Genomic DNA, 17,135 nt, shown 5'->3' on the forward strand with positions numbered 1-17,135 from the left:
TATTTAATTGATATAATTCGATCTTGAAAATCAAAGCGATAAAGTGAGCAAAACTATGCTTGGATGAAGACTTGGGACTTTATCAGTTCAACTGAGTAGAGTTATTCATACCAAAGTATTGCCGTTTTTACTGAAACTACCTAAAGAAATCAGCATTTCAGAAGCTAATCGAATCAAAACTTGGGTTGTTGTATCAAACATAGATTCTTCAAGTTAGCACTTGGAAAAGTTTGAATGTATAATTCCTCGCTTTTGCTTTAGAAACATTTAGTTATTAGCTGTCTTATTTTGGATCTCAAATAAATTGGAGGCGCTCATCATCATCATCAACTTTTCAATTATCATGATTAAATGTAATCTTTACTTTTTTCATTAGCCAATTCTCTTTTCGCTTGCATTGCGCCAACCTGCTGCAGTCGAGACTGAATGCCGGTAAGCATCACTTCAATTTACCCTCTAGTAGCACTGTAACACCCACTCTAGCTTTGTTATCCTTATGGAAATTGCAGAATTTTGGACGTGAGTTACCAGTAACGGTACTATTATCAGGACTATAGAATATGCAATTGTAAACAGGAATACCAATTATCATCGACAGAACTGTTTGATGGGCTGCTTGACATTGTAATAAGCATTATAGAATCATAAACGACATCAGACGCTCTATTGTTCGTATGAATCAAGCTGCTGACACATGTAACATAACATTTTATTGTATCTTCTGGCTCCAAATTTCAGCCAATCAGATTACGTAAAAACTCCGCTGACCTAAAAAAAAATTTGCGAGGGTTTCCCCCTGTTTTGATGTGAGGCAAAATTTTAAGCTCCGCTATATATATAGCAATATAGCTGTAACTATCATCAAATTTCCCCCAGGTGCTAGAGCATGCCTTACTTACACCACCTAGCTTTAGATTCTGGCGTTGAGACCCTCAATCATCACTAAAGTAAGTAGTGATAACCAAGTGGAGGCAGCCTATCCACCTCCTAGCCTCGAATAATGTCTTGTTGAGCTTCAGTGATAGGCACATCCATCACAACGTAAAAAAGGTATGCTTCAAAGAAACATAATAAGAGAAAGAAAAGAAAGAAAGAAAGAAGAAGCATAATACTATAAGAGTATAGTAGTATGTAAGCAAAAAAGAAACACTCACACAAAAAAGTGAGGCAAAACAAAAGCATAACAAAGACAACATCAAAGATGTTTAGAACAGCTCGCTGTTGTTACAACAAAAATGCATACATGAGCAACGTGCATGATAGTAGTCGGATGTCAAGCAACACAAACACGCACAATTGCAGGAGCAACAGCAGTATTATAAGTGTGCGATACAACATAATGACTAATACTGTTTCATGTGAAGCGACAAAGGCAACACAAACAACAATCCACAACCATATAACAAAGTAGTATTACAACGGCAATACAGATATATAGTAGCACATCATGCTTGTTGTTCATACATAAGAAGCAACAACATTGCAAGCATCCGTTGAGCTGATCATATCACAGTCAACAAAAAATGTTGTGCCAGAAGGGCTACAACTGTCTATAAAGATTAAGGTATTCTTGATGGGTAGATATGTCTGTGTTGTGCAACAACATGGACAAGCTATGATAAGTGAAGTGCATCTCAGCTATCTAAATACTGAGGTTCACCAGATGTGATAAGCGTTGTACAAGATAAATTGCTACTTTGGCATTCAGAACTTAGTATAAATAGAATAACTCTTGTCTTCATCAATAAATCTTTAGTTTTTGTGTCTGATCTTATTCAAATAAGTCTTTTCTTGTTTTTATAATATTGAACATTTTTTATAAGCTACAAATAATAATCCTTTTATTCTTTGTGCTTAACATTTTTTAAGATCGTGTAAATCAGAATCTTCCAGATTTTAACCTACCTATCTAATTTAAACCAAAAATATGACTATGAATGATTCTACTGTGTCTCCTGCAGAACAGAACAAGAGTTCAGATGTTCAAGCTGTTGGAAGCGAGCTTTCATACGGAGGAGCTGTAGAGCGACTTCGTCAGGAGGTTCATGGGTTGATCGCTGAAGTTGCGAACAGTGGGGACAAGTCGGACGAAGAGGTCGACGCTTTGAAGGCTGCCCTGTCAAAGAAGTGCTCTAACTTGGAGGCTATAGAGAAAGCTCTCTCTATGGTCACACCTAACCAGAGTCCTTCCCAAGTAACAGTGGTTAGTCAAGGTGCGGCTAATAGTTCAACTGTACCTGATGATCTTCCTTTGTTCCAATGGTTTGGACGTGTCAAAGATGAAAAAAAGGAAGTTTTTGCCAACATTGAGGAGTGTTGTCGCCGGTTTTCCGATAAGTTGAGCAGTTGCACGCTTGATCTTGACGAACACTGGTATCGTTTGCTTCCTCCTTGTCTTCCCGGCGATCTTCGCAATTGGCTTGATGAGTTTGTGAAAGCATCTGGCTCCACTGTGTCTTGGGCTACCTTGAAGGGAGCTATCATCGGTCGTTTTGGTACACCAAAAGAACAGCTCAGATTCGAAAGAATTAGGGAGTTTCTTCGTTGTACTAAAGAAAACGAAGAATCCGTTGATGGTTTCGTAGAGCGGTTTAAGACGTTGAGAAATAGAGCTGACATCAGTGATAAGGGTGTCGTAGCGATGGTGTTTTTTGACGCTTTCCCCAAGGTTACCGCTAGGTTGCTAATGGTTGCTATGAGTCAGGCACCAGAATCGTCATTTTATGACATTGATTATGTGTCCTCTCTCGTGCGCAAGATGGATATGATGGCTATTGAGACGGGTCAAGAATCTTTGGGCTCTGTTTTTGATGGAAGAAAACGCGCTGCTGACATACCTGTTTCGAACGAAGCAAAGAAGTCTCGGTACGCACCTTCTTCTAGTGGAAACGCTCTGCAAAGTAGCTCTTCGTCGAGATCCAATGGTCCCTCGTCCAACTCTCCACGTTCTAGTGCTAATCGTTTTGGCAAAACATTTGCTGAACATGTTGCTGAAGGGACTTGCTCCAAATGTAACGGTCCTCGACCAAAGGGGCAGATGTATCACTGCAACACTGCTATTCGTACTGGTGGTGGTAACACCCATCAGGGCAATGGTGGTAAAAAAGTTTTGCGTGCCATGACTAAGAAACGTGGTGGCAAACATTCGATGGATGCTGCAATCCAAGCTGCTTTTCTCTCTGCTCGTGTTGATCGTGCGTTAGCTGAGAAAGGTGCTTCTTCCCCTGCTGTCTCCTCTGCTGAACAATCGGTGGATGAGGTTGTCCTTGCTCCTTCTTCTGGTGATAGTGACAATGTTGATGTTGACCAAGATGCTGTGATGAGTGAAGCTCATGGTATCTTTGAGGATACTGACCTGGTGAATCGTGCCCAGTCTATTCTTCTTGAAAAAGAGATGAGTAGCATGTCTGTGGACGACGATACGCTACAAAATATATTTGCTCAGCAATGTAAGTTCGATGCTAGATTTAGTGCTCCACCTACTATGACCACCAATGCTATTTGTGTTCCTATTGTGGTTCAAAATGTCATTTGCTTTGGCTTAGTGGATACGGGTGCTACGTTTTCGTGCGTCACTGACAAGTTCTTTCAATTCTTAGGAGGAACCTCTCTTGCTGGATTTGAGGCTAATGATGATGATGAGAGCTTTGTTCAAATGGCTCATGAAGTAACGACTGTGCCTAGAATAGGTGCGGTACGTTTGCACATTAGCTACAATAAATCAAATAAAAACCATTTGTTTGAAGTATTTCCATTCTATTCTGAGGAAAACGTACCTGTATTGCTTGGTATGGATATTTTGTCCAAGCTTGGCATTGGTCTTACGGGCTTGGTGAGTCAACATGGCTTTCAATCAGGTCCTCGTGTACCAGACCCTATTGATGATGGTATTACTCCAAACGCACATCCTTTTGGTAGTGAGGAAGAGAGACAGCCGTTTCTACTTGCACTAAAGGGGTTATTAGAAGAGAATTCGCGCATTGATATGAAGAATACTCAGTGTAATCTGCCGGATTCGATTATTAAGCTTGATACTAAACCAGGTGCTGTCGCTTGGCGAGCTCAATATCCTTTGCCTGAAGCTTATCGTGATGCTGTTGCCAAACAAATTCAGATATGGCTTGATGAGGGTGTTGTTGAAAGATCTGCTAGTCATACACGTTTCAATCATCCATTGTTGGTTGTAAAGAAAAAGGACGCTGATGGTAATTACACAATGTCTAAGCCTAGAGTGGTGTGTGACGTTCGTAAGTTGAATGCTATCTTGGAAGTGGATGACAAACAACAGTTACCTTTGATCTCTCATATCCATCAGAGCATTGGTACGAAAATGATTCATACTTGTCTCGATATCCATGCTTGCTTTACTAGCTTTGGTTTGGATCCAGAGCAAGCTCATAAAGTTTCATTTACTTGTCCCTTCACGAATATCCAATACACCCATAAAAAGGCTGCTTATGGAATTCGCCATGTCGGATCGGTGGTTGTACGCACATTGCAAACACTGCTCTCTGATTTGAATACAAGCTCTAGTTCTACTTCGTTTCCTACTGATGGTGATCACTCGGTTTCCTGCTATGTAGATGACATCTTATGCAGTAGTAATGGGAGCCTACAAGATCACTATGCGTTGGTTGCTGAGGTAATTCGTCGTTTAACCGATGCTAATTTGGTGCTCAATCCTGAGAAAGTCGTCTTCGCTCAGCGTAGTATTTATCTCTTGGGATGGAGTGTTATTAATGGTAAATTACTGCCTGACGGTAGAAAACTTACCAACATTGCAGATTGGCCGGCTATTACCACTGGTCGTCAATTGGCATCTTTCTTGGGTTTAATGTCGTACTTTCGTGCTGCCATTCCATGTTATTCTCGTCTGACTCGAGATCTTGATAGCTTGAAACAGTACAAAGATCTAACAGATGTTTGGAATGAGTCTCATACAAAAGCGATTGCCGACTTGAAGGATGCACTTACGATGGCACTTGTGCTGTCACCTCCTGATTTTTCGATTCGATTTCACTTGGCTACTGATGCTAGTTTAACTGCTCTTGGCGCGGTTTTATATCAAGTGGTCAACGATGAAATTCGATATGTAGGTCTCGTATCTCGTAAATTGTCTGTTTCTGAGCGTAACTACAGTACTACGAAAAGGGAATTGCTAGGGATTTGCTATGCCTTGGTTAAGTTTCATCGTTTTCTGTATATGCGAGAGTTTACCTTACATACGGACCATAAGAGTCTGATCTACTTGAATACACAGGAAGTCCCCAATGCACTCATGCTTGGATGGTGGGAGACCATTTTTTCTTATACTTTCGATATTGTGCATTTGCCCGGTGTCCTTAACGTAATTCCTGATGCTTTATCTCGACTTTACGAAGATTCGGATGCTGATGCTTCAGCACGACATCTTCTGGGGGGCAGGTACTATGCTGATGGTGGTGAAAGTGTAAAAAGAAAGAAAAAGGGTTCCAAAAACAAACTCAAGGTTGTCACACCTTCGCCTCCAATGAAACGTACTTTGGTCAAGACAACTAAGGCGTTACGATCTAATTCTTTTAGCAACCATGCACGCACTGCGGTAAACGCTACTCTTATCAAAGATGGCACCACCACAGCTGTCTCGCAAAAGCAAAAGGAATTCACATTGCGTACGCTTAGGTTTGCTGACTATATCACTCCTCCTGCTAATGAAAGAGACAATATGATCATTGCTCAGCATCTGGTTGGACATTTTGGGATCAAACATGTTGAAACTGCAATTCATCATGAAGGGTTTCACTGGGTGAACATTCGGAAAGACATAGAAAGAATATTAGCCGATTGTGACGAGTGTAACAGGTACAATATCGCTAGAGAGGGATATCATCCTTTCCGTAGTGTCAATGCAGCCCAACCTTTGGATCATTGGTGCATGGATCTCGGTGATATGGGTGTTACTAGCTCTTTCGGCAGCAACTTTCTATTTGTCCTTACTGATTACTTTACGAGATTTACTGTGATAAGATGCATTCCAGACAAGAAGGCTACGACAATTGCCAGGGAAATGCTTCAAGTTTTCTCACTTTTTGGATGGCCAATCAAGTTGACTTCAGACAGAGGCCTGGAATGGATAAATGAGGTGGTCCGTGCTATGATGGACATCAGTGGGATAGACCATCGCCTGTCATTAGGGTACAATCCATTGGGTAACTCGGTTTCTGAGTCATTTATCAAAATATGTAAGTTAACGACTATCAAGTTGTTAAAAGGTAAGAGGGATCAATGGGAGCACTTCATTCCGTGGGTGAATTACTGCATCAATGTCAAGTATGCTCGGCTACATAAATCTCGTCCGTATACACTTTTGTTTAATCGTCAACCAAATGGTCTGGCTGATTACTCAAAGGTGGACTATTCCAAACGTTTGGAGAAAGCTGATAACAGACTCATTGACAAACGATACCGTTTTGTACAAGATGTTCTTATCCCGGCTATTTCTAAGCGTATTGTGGATACACAAAATGCTGATCATGCTAACTTTGCGAAGAAACATAAGGTCATTGCCGAACCCTATCCTATTGGTAGTAAAGTTACGATTAAAAATGTTCATCGTCAAAATAAGTTAGATGAACGGTATGAAGGACCTTATTTGATTCATAGTATAACCGATAAAGGTTCCTATGTGCTGGCTGACAAGACGGGTGCACTCCTTAGTCGAGATGTGCCTACCCATCATATCAAGTACCAAGTCGCTGCGAATCCTCAGCCAATCACAATTGATGAATTCTCTGCAGAGCATTACGAAATTCAAGCTGTGATTGATCATAGAGGATCTCCTGGTAACTATGAGTATAAGGTAAAATGGAAAGGGTTCGATGATCCTAGTGAAGATACTTGGGAGCCTGTGAAAAACTTTGATTCGGCCAAACACATTGAGCTGTATTGGGCTCGAAGAGAAGGTGCAAAGGCTGCTGGTAAACGTAGGTTAGCTCCTCAAACAGTTAACTGGCGAACTACTACTACTCGCGAAATTGGTCAGAGTGGTAGATCAAACAGGTCTTAAATGGCTACTAGCATGATGGGATCAAGTCTTTTCCTTACATTTTTGTCCTATGAAAGGTTTTTACACAAGGTTTTTACTGACTGATCTCGGATGCAGTGTCATTTGGTAATTATTTATTGGAAAGTGCTTTATGTGCTATATTGTCATGATGTTTTGTAATCTGGGATTACGAAATGTCCACAAGAAGTACCTGAATCTGGGGGGGCAATGTTGTGCCAGAAGGGCTACAACTGTCTATAAAGATTAAGGTATTCTTGATGGGTAGATATGTCTGTGTTGTGCAACAACATGGACAAGCTATGATAAGTGAAGTGCATCTCAGCTATCTAAATACTGAGGTTCACCAGATGTGATAAGCGTTGTACAAGATAAATTGCTACTTTGGCATTCAGAACTTAGTATAAATAGAATAACTCTTGTCTTCATCAATAAATCTTTAGTTTTTGTGTCTGATCTTATTCAAATAAGTCTTTTCTTGTTTTTATAATATTGAACATTTTTTATAAGCTACAAATAATAATCCTTTTATTCTTTGTGCTTAACAAAAAAAAAAAAAAAAAAAAAAAAAGCGCAACAAAGCAAACATTACGAATGCATTACCACGAAAAAAGGAAGCAATAATACAAACGTTCAGAGAAGCTTTATATCATTGCGACCACAAGAAAAAAAGATACTTACCGCTTACCACAATCACAGATAGACCAAAGAATAGACAATCACCAGAGATAGACCAAAGAACAAGCATACAACAGAGACAGCAGCAACACCAGTATTAACAACACCAGCAGCAAAACCAGCAGCAAAACCAGTAGCAAAACCAGTAGCAACAACACCAGTAACAACAGCAGTAAGCAACAACACCAGCGACAACACCAGTAGCAACAACAGCAGTAGCGAAACCAGAAGCAGCACCAGAAGCAACACCAGAAGCAATGCTAGCAGCAACAACAGCAACACCATAGAAAAACCCGAAGCACGAGCGACACCAGAGATCCGACAAAGGCTAAAGAAGCAACCGCCAGAGATAGACACCAACCAAGGAAGCAACTACCAGGCATAATAAACCAAAGACGCAAACAACACAGATAGCACCAGAGAAGTAATAGCAGCAGCACCGACGTCAAACAGGCAAAAAAATTATCAAAACCTAATAAAAAAAATTCAATTAGTGCTGATTTTACGTATGGCAGTGCTCGTTATCGAATGGTACCTACCGTATTCCACTTCAAAGAAGTAGTATCAAGTCCTTTTAACACTGCAAGGCCGTGTTATAAGAAGCTAAAGCGTTATTTTCAATCAAAAGTGATCCAAAATCAATGTGGTTTGATACTAAATGCGTTTTTCAAAAAGGGTAAAAAACGGGGATACGGAAAAATCAGAGGGCGTCCTATCCGACGTCACGGCCAGTAAATTTGGTCTCAGTCTTCTTCGGTGGTAGCTGCACTGCTGCACTTTAATTTGAAACTGTGCAGTAGGTATTTTCGTGTTCAAATTTGACTTGATGTTACATTCTTTAAACGTTTTTGCTAAGTTTGACTATAAAAATTGTCGTTGTTATACTTTGCTTTCTAATGCATTTATGAAGAGTCACTAAAGGCGCATCGAATGTTGCTGGTTACATTCAGCTTTTAGACTGAAAAAAATGAGCAATTTGGGAAAGTTTCAAAACCGGTTTTCTGCGAATATGTCATAATTTAGCATATACAAGTTTCATAGAAAAAACTTCCAGTGTTGCACTGGATCTGTAAGATCAATTTGGTCTAATATGTATTATAGAAAAAGTCTTCGTTTTTGGGGTGAAACACGCGATCGTTTGATTTTCGAGAATTTTCCCTTGCTAATACTCATGAAAAAATGAGGGTTTTCATGAATTTGCAATGACCCAAAAAAAAATTGAGATAAAGCATCAGTAAATAAAGCGTATCCAAGAGGAGTCGTTTGATGCTATTCGAAGCCCTTAAAACGCTTTGTGGCATGAGTTATTCGTACTTGAAAATGGCCAGATTTTGACAGAATTCGACCTAAAACAAAGGTGTAGTGATTTTTATTGTCAAACGAGTAAGTTACCGTTCTGTCTGATGAAACAGATGCTTTGCCTTGTACGAAACTCATTTTCTAAGTAGTAGGTGATTTTATTCTAACTCTGAGGCTCAGGTCTTGCTTCTTGAAATGCGCGATTACAGTGGTTTAAAGACTTGTTGAGCGTCAATTATACTATGCAAACTTGAATCTAATGACTTGCTCGGATTGAACGAGATGCAGGTCAGTAATGTAATGAGATAGCCACCCAAACGCAGCTTGATCGAAAACCGAAATTCATCAAATAGCACTCATTCAAATTCATGCTATTTGGATCTGTTAATAAAAGCGCTCAAATGTACATCAACAACCATTTAAACATACTAAAGTAAATATGCACACTTATATCGTGCATCGTATGAATGAATCACTCCTGATCACAATGTATTCAATCACATCCATGATGGTCGTAATAAGAGATGTTATCTTTATCCAAATAAAATCAAATCAATAACAAGCATATTCAAATATGACAACTATGCCCTGCTGCCATAGTTGCACAATATCCCAGATAAAGGGTTCCATACTTCAATAACAAACATCACACTTTAAACCATCAAGGTTACATTAAGTCATGCTATGACGATAGCTCACCCAAGCCCATCAAGGTTACTCAAATCGACCCTTATGGCCAGTGCTCCTGCATTGATTACCACTTTAAATCAAACATCAGCAACATTTGCCAGATATCGCAATAGCAGCATCTATTGATCTCTATCATCACTGATCCTACAAGCTAGTTGCAAATGTATAAATACTCTTCTTTTTTTACTCAATTCCAGGATCTTCACTTCATTTTATACACAAATAAAATACAGTTGATTTCTATTGTATTTTTATTATTGCTTTATTTTTTTTGTGAAATCTATTCGAACATGATTTCGCTGCAATATGAACTTCAGATAGTACGTTAGTACTATGGTATTCATACTGTTTAGGATATGGATCATTTCTGAGAGGGAAATGTATTATACAACGTATATTACAGGAGAAGATATAAGAATGAGCAGAGATGCGTAGTAGATTGAGATTTCTTTATTAAAGCAGCACAAAGGAACATAAGTGGTGCTTGTTAAGCACAAAGAATAAAAGGATTATTATTTGTAGCTTATAAAAAATGTTTGATATTATAAAAACGAGAAAAGATTTATTTGAATAAGATCAGACACAAAAACTAAAGATTTATTGATGAAGACAAGAGTTATTCTATTTATACTAGGTTCTGAATGCCAAAGTAGCAATTTATCTTGTACAACGCTTATCAGATCTGGTGAACCTCAGTATTTAGATAGCTGAGATGCACTTCAACTATCATAGCTTGTCCATGTTGTTGCACAACACAGACATATCTACCCATCAAGAATACCTTAATCTTTATAGACAGTTGTAGCCCTTCTGGCACAACAGTGCTATCAAATGGCTAATCTATATTTTGGTTATTCCTGAAGTACCGAAGCCTGTAATTTTTCGTCTCTGGAAGCGAGTTTTAATTCTGACAAATGTTTTTCCCTTAAATCTACTAGGAAGAACATTTCATCCTGGATCATCTCTGTTGTCTGTTCCTGACTGGTGGTTTATGAGCTTTCACATAGCAAATCTTCGTTAACTGATTCAAGGCTTATACAATTATCCAGCGTTCAAGATCTAGATTCTATTGCTGCGGCTCTGTCAAATAACTATAAATACCTTCGAAATATACCCTAGTTTTAATTGTCATTTAATCTTGGAATAACATAATAGATATATTCAGTTCTAATTGTATTTTCTCTGTCTATATATCGTTATTCTGAACACGCTCGACTTTGATACAGAATTTGGTTGTTTGCTTCCCCAATTGTGCTGACATTGACAGCCTGTCCGGCTTCAGCCATTTCTCCTTAAATAGGAGTGTTTAACATCGTGGATAGATTTCAGGTATAGTTTCTGGGCAAAAAACAGCATCTTTGTTGTAGACAACCATCCCAAGTGTCCTATTAATTTGATAAGCATCTCGTTCAATTCGAGCAAGCTGTTCGACTTAAATTTGCATAATACCATTGACGCTCCAGTTATAAAATCTCCGTATTCGCGCATCTCAAAAAGAAAGACCTGTGTCTCGAAGTTAGAATAAAAGCGTCAATAACTTAGGGATGATTGAATTCTGTACAATGCAGAACATCAGGGACATCAGACAGAGCTTTAATTTACTTACTTCTTGGGCAGCGCAACTTACTACATCTTATTTTTGGTCAAATTCTGTACAAATTTAGTCATTTTCAAGCACGAATAACTCATGCTACAAAGCCCTATGGACGCTTGGAATAGGGCCAAACGTCTCTTCTTGTCCACGCTTTACTTACTGATGCTTTATCTTAAATTTTTTTTGAATCATCGCAAATCCATAAAGATCCTCATTTTTTCATGCGTATTAGTAAGGGAAAATTCTTGAAAATCAAATGATCGCGTTTTTTACCCCAAAAATGAAGACTTTTTCTATGATACATATAAGATCAAATTGATCGTAAAGATGCAGTGCAACACTAGAAGCTCTTTCTATGAGGCTAGTATAGGGTCAGTCTTGACATATTCACAGAAACCTTGTTTCCATATTTTTGCAAATTTCTCATTATTTTTGGTCATAAAGCTGAATGTAATTAGCACCATTCGATGCGGCTTCTTTATTTTCTAAAGATGTATTAGAGAGTTGGGTGCGACAACGACTGTTTACATAGTCAAATTTCGCAAAAACGTTTAAAGAATGTCAGATCAAGTCAAATTTGAATACGAAAATACCCACTGCACATTTTCAAATTAAAGTGCAGCAGCTGCAGCTGCCACCAAGTATACTGGCCGTGACGTCGGATAGGACGCCCTCTCATTTTTCCATGGCCTCGCTTTTTTGCTTTTTTTTGCAAAACGCGTTTAGTATCAAACCATGTTGGTTTTGAAAACCTTTTGATTGAAAATAACACTCTAGCTTCTGACAGCACGGTCTTGTACTGTTAGAAGTACTTGATACTACTTCTTTGAAGTGGAACATAGCAGGTACCGTTCGACAACGAGCACAGAAAGACGCAGAATAAACACTAATCGAATTTGTTTATTAGGTTTCGATAATTCCTTGCCTGTTTGATGTGGGTGCTACTGCCATTACTTCCCTGCTATCTCTGCTGTCTGCTTCTTTGGTTTATTATGTCTGGTAGTTGCTTCTTTGGTCTCTGTCTCTGGCAATTGCTTCTTTAGTCTCTGTCTGGTCTCTGGTGTCGCTCGTTCTTCGGTTTTTCTATGGTGTTGCTGTCGTTGCTACTGGTGTTGTTGCTGCTAGTCTGGTCTTTCTTGGTCTGCTCTCTCTGTTGTATGTGATGAATTCGTAATAATAAGTCGATGATAATAATCAGTTGTCAACTGTATCTAAAACGAAAGCAAAGAGCTTCTTTATTACAGGGCATCTAGCTTGCTTAAATAAGGTAGATCCCTGGTCAATGACTACTACGTTGAGATGGTATATAAATAGCAGGCCACTGGGACCTTATGGATTGTTGGTATAGCTTGTTGAGAGGCCACCTAAGTCGATATGTTTCATGTAGTGTAGGTGGATCTCGATATCTTGACATTGGGGAGATTGAATGTATTGTAGTTCCTGAGGCACCTGTGCACACACAATTGACTGGACTTGTAAACATAGATGTGATGTGATACGATAAACATCATCTATGCTGCTACACTGTAAAAGGTGGCTTGAGGAGAAAGTGAATGTAGCCTAAGATGCATGCTTGTATGCAACAGTATGCTTGTTCTTTGGTCTATCTCTGGTGATTGTCTATTCTTTGGTCTATCTGTGATTGTGGTAAGCGGTAAGTATCTTTTTTTCTTGTGGTCGCAATGATATAAAGCTTCTCTGAACGTTTGTATTATTGCTTCCTTTTTTCGTGGTAATGCATTCGTAATGTTTGCTTTGTTGCGCTTTTTTTTTTTTTTTGTTGACTGTGATATGATCAGCTCAACGGATGCTTGCAATGTTGTTGCTTCTTATGTATGAACAACAAGCATGATGTGCTACTATATATCTGTATTGCCGTTGTAATACTACTTTGTTATATGGTTGTGGATTGTTGTTTGTGTTGCCTTTGTCGCTTCACATGAAACAGTATTAGTCATTATGCTGTATCGCACACTTATAATACTGCTGTTGCTCCTGCAATTGTGCGTGTTTGTGTTGCTTGACATCCGACTACTATCATGCACGTTGCTCATGTATGCATTTTTGTTGCAACAACAACAGCGAGCTGTTCTAAACATCTTTGATGTTGTCTTTGTTATGCTTTTGTTTTGCCTCACTTTTTTGTGTGAGTGTTCCTTTTTTGCTTACATACTACTATACTCCTATAGTACATTAGTATGTTCTGTTCTTCCTTTTCTTTCTCTTATTATGTTTCTTTGAAGCATACCTTTTTTACGTTGTGATGGATGTGCCTATCACTGAAGCTCAACAAGACTCTATCCGAGGCTAGGAGGTAGATAGGCTGCCTCCACTTGGTTATCACTACTTACTTTAGTGATGATTGAGGGTCTCAACGCCAGAATCTAAAGCTAGGTGGTGTAAGTAAGGCATGCTCTAGCACCTGGGGGAAATTTGATGATAGTTACAGCTATATTGCTATATATATAGCGGAGCTTAAAATTTTGCCTCACATCAAAACAGGGGGAAACCCTCGCAAAAATTTTTTTAGGTCAGCGGAGTTTTTACGCGATCTGATTGGCCCAGAGGTTGAAACAACGAAGGGGTACAACTAGTTTATTTGCTATTGATCCCCTATTGATCTGTCATTTTTATGATTTTGTCTTTGTAATAAAAGGGTAACCAAATGAATACAATTTAAGTCCTTCTTTATTCAAAAGTCAACTAATAAGGTGCAATCATTTGATTTAGCATGCATTAAACAATTCTATATGTGGAATGTATTTTAGATTTGATATCATATGGGAAAAGTTATACAGATACAGTATTTTTATACCGGATATCAGGTTCTCTTGGCGCCAGATGCCCCTGTGGTGCTCAAGTCTATATATAAATTTAGGGCGTGACAAGACTAATGGCAGTGCATAAAAAAAAATTCTGTACGCCACACTACACATATTATTTCAATCATGCGGGTTGAAACATATGTAATGCGAATCATTACAACCTGGCAATACATATCTGGTGCATACTTTCCTTTGAGAACCCTCAAAATATCTGAAAAACAATACACTTATCTTAATAGAAGCTATGGGTTAACTATCGAGTTGTACCACTATTTGATGCGCACTTTAGTTTTGCACAAACTTGTTACGGACTGGGGATACGCTTAACATTAAATAGAAGAGCTCGATCTATACTTCTTTAACTGATTTCCTAATTTCTTTGCAGCAGTTGGCTTTTGGTCGCGCCTTGAGTGCTGTCTTGTATACAAATATCAATTTTAAATGAAAGCAACGGACTTTAGTAAATCGATTAATGCAATTCGTCTTATAAATCAAATCAATGACACTTCGGTTACTTGCACTGGTTTTATTGCTCCCTGAACTGCCAAACATAATTTGATGGATGTAGTAGTATCCAAGCTATCAGCTGGTTCTATTGGTGCTCTTAAAACAACTTTCATTAGCTGTACACCCGTCGACCATTTTATTTACAGACTATCAAAGCTGATCCAGACACCAATCTAAGTTGCGAAAAGACTCGCTGTTGAGAAAGAATTGTGTAAAATAAAGAAGCTAATGAGGTATATTTATCGAGATGTATAGTAATGACTAGCATCAGAGACCATTGCGAACCAAGGATGTGGAAATTGATCATAGTAATCAACATCCAATCTGCAATCTTTCATTTTAACTTTGCGAGTTTTCTTGGTGGAAGCGTCAGATTTTAATGGTTGATAGCCTTGTGTAGATCCAACAAAATCTAGCTCGTCGAGACAGTGCTTCATCATCAATTCGGCTTCCTTTGCAATCTGCTTGTTCGGTGAAAGCGACAGCATGACAAGCACATCCAAGACATGAAACAAGTATTCCGTCGCTGAAATTAGGTAGATGCCTATACAGACGTTTCATTTTAATACTCTCAAATCGAGTACCATACCCACCACTTACATAAAGTTGTTTCAGCATCAGCAAGCCTGCGAATTCCACATAAAATGAATTGAGCGCTCTTCAATGCCTTTTCCAAAGAATGCTCTTGTATTGAAGATAGCAATTGCTGGCCCTGACTAGATAACGCTTTTGGATGTAGTAAGCAAGAGTAAATGCTCATCTGCAGAATATGAAATTGCACAAAGTTCACCAAAAGCACTGAATCTGTTGTGTTTTCTATGGCGTGGTAACACATTTCCGCACTATTGGGATCATCGCAGAGTCGGAATTCGGCTGGAACTGCTTTGGTATACTCCTTAATGACATCTTCCATGACGAGAATAGATTCAAAGCTAAGAGCACAGGTCGTTCCTAGTTGCACACGATGAATGCTTTTCTAATGTCAGGCTATTAGGTCATTTGCTTCATATCATCTACATCACTTGCCACTGTAAACGTACCATGAAATTCTTTACAAACTTATGGTTGTAGAGGTTGATGATCCAGTTCTGCGATCGAACAAACTTTTTGGTGTTTTCAGGCTCGTCGGCAAGGTACTTCCAGGTGGGGAAGTGAAATCCGCTCATGTCAGTTGAATTGCTTACAACATAATCTAATAGGCTACTTGTGATTGCTGCTATTTTGATGTGTCGAGTGAATAGCGCCTTGTCGACATCGGTGATGGGTTCTTGGTTAATCTCATAGTTGTAATGCTTCGAATATGGTGTGTCTTCTACATCAACCACGTCTAGATCCACCGGCACGCGGAATTCAGGGTACTCGTTCCGTAAATCAAGCAGGATCTGAAAAGCCATGGATATCAGCTGACGACCTTCCACATATTTGAGTGTAACATTCATGTATTGAATCAGCAAGTTGATGCTCATTGCATTTTCCAAACGTTTTTCCGGTAAATCAAATTGATCCAAGAGGATATCTCTGGCCTTCGCATAAAAATAGTCGCCCATATTGCGTCGCTCTCGAGGTGTGAATATCAAATGCTGGCAGGGCGTCGAGCAGACGTAAGAGCATATGCTGAGTGTGAGAAGATCTGTTAGTGGATCTGAGATGGCGGTCATCTTGTCGCGATACGTCTTTTCATGCACGAGAGGATTGTAAATGTTATGGCACTGAAAGTAAATCTTCAATAGCTGATCTACAAGTGATTTCGGATCAAGCAACAAAATACTGGGTAATAATAAAGCTACGGGTATATGTGATGTCTTCGACGTCAAAGATTTCGCCATCGTTCTAATTGTAAATGGTATCAAGCTGCCAGCTGTCGCTTTTCCGAAGCTCAGCACAATGCTGGCGTCTCGCCCTCGGTAATAAGAATCATCGCTGTTGATGGAAGATGCACTATCGTAGCTCAACGGTGATAGATAGGAGATGGATGTGTTGAGCATCAATAGATCATTCAAATCTCGAATGCCTGTTTCTATCTGAAATCCACCATTAACTATTTTGAATTTCCAGTTTTGGAATAGGCTTTGGAGCATTGCATTCTTCGATATGGCTGTAATCTGCTTGCTGTTGTTGCAGTTCTCTTTTCGATACAAATTGAGTTGGTTCTCCATGAAATGGCAGGCTTCCTTGAGTTGTAGTATTTGATTCTGTAAATCGTCCATTTCTTGAGCTGTATCGACTTCATTCAGCTCTTTTAGTTTCATAGGTTGCTTGCATATGATGCCTAGTCTTTTGCATCGAAAGCATTCTTGATCAGAGGCAGGGCGAGAGCATTTCCGCCGTTGTAATCTACATTCTAAGCCATTGCATTAGTACGGATATGCCGTGAAGATAGCAATGTAAAGCAAGTACCTGCACAGGGCGTAGTTTTCGTGCTCATTTGCTATGTCAAAATGTAAAGAAAGGTATAAATTTCAAAGAAAAGTTATTTTTATGTCTAGAAAAGGATAGCCAT

The 17,135-nt window shown here is 39.1% G+C and overlaps 2 protein-coding genes across 2 annotated transcripts; one reads left to right on the forward strand and one right to left on the reverse strand.

Moving 5' to 3' along the window:
• Nucleotides 1–1,927: 1,927 nt before the first annotated feature.
• ATC70_003411 (uncharacterized protein) lies at nt 1,928–8,105 on the forward strand (the record flags this gene model as incomplete). Its single annotated transcript, XM_064822772.1, has 2 exons — nt 1,928–6,956; nt 7,804–8,105. 2 exons carry the CDS (start codon nt 1,928–1,930, stop codon nt 8,103–8,105), a joined length of 5,331 nt encoding a protein of 1,776 aa, XP_064679372.1.
• A 6,769-nt stretch (nt 8,106–14,874) lies between these two features.
• Nucleotides 14,875–17,060, reverse strand: ATC70_003412 (uncharacterized protein; the record flags this gene model as incomplete). Its single annotated transcript, XM_064822773.1, has 4 exons — nt 14,875–15,179; nt 15,236–15,611; nt 15,676–16,976; nt 17,033–17,060. The coding sequence occupies 4 exons, from the start codon at nt 17,058–17,060 to the stop codon at nt 14,875–14,877; spliced, it is 2,010 nt and encodes a 669-aa protein (XP_064679373.1).
• Nucleotides 17,061–17,135: the final 75 nt, after the last annotated feature.

Source organism: Mucor velutinosus, assembly GCF_035048745.1.
Source record: "Mucor velutinosus strain NIH1002 chromosome Unknown tig00000165, whole genome shotgun sequence".
Classification (NCBI taxonomy): Eukaryota; Fungi; Mucoromycota; class Mucoromycetes; order Mucorales; family Mucoraceae; genus Mucor; species Mucor velutinosus.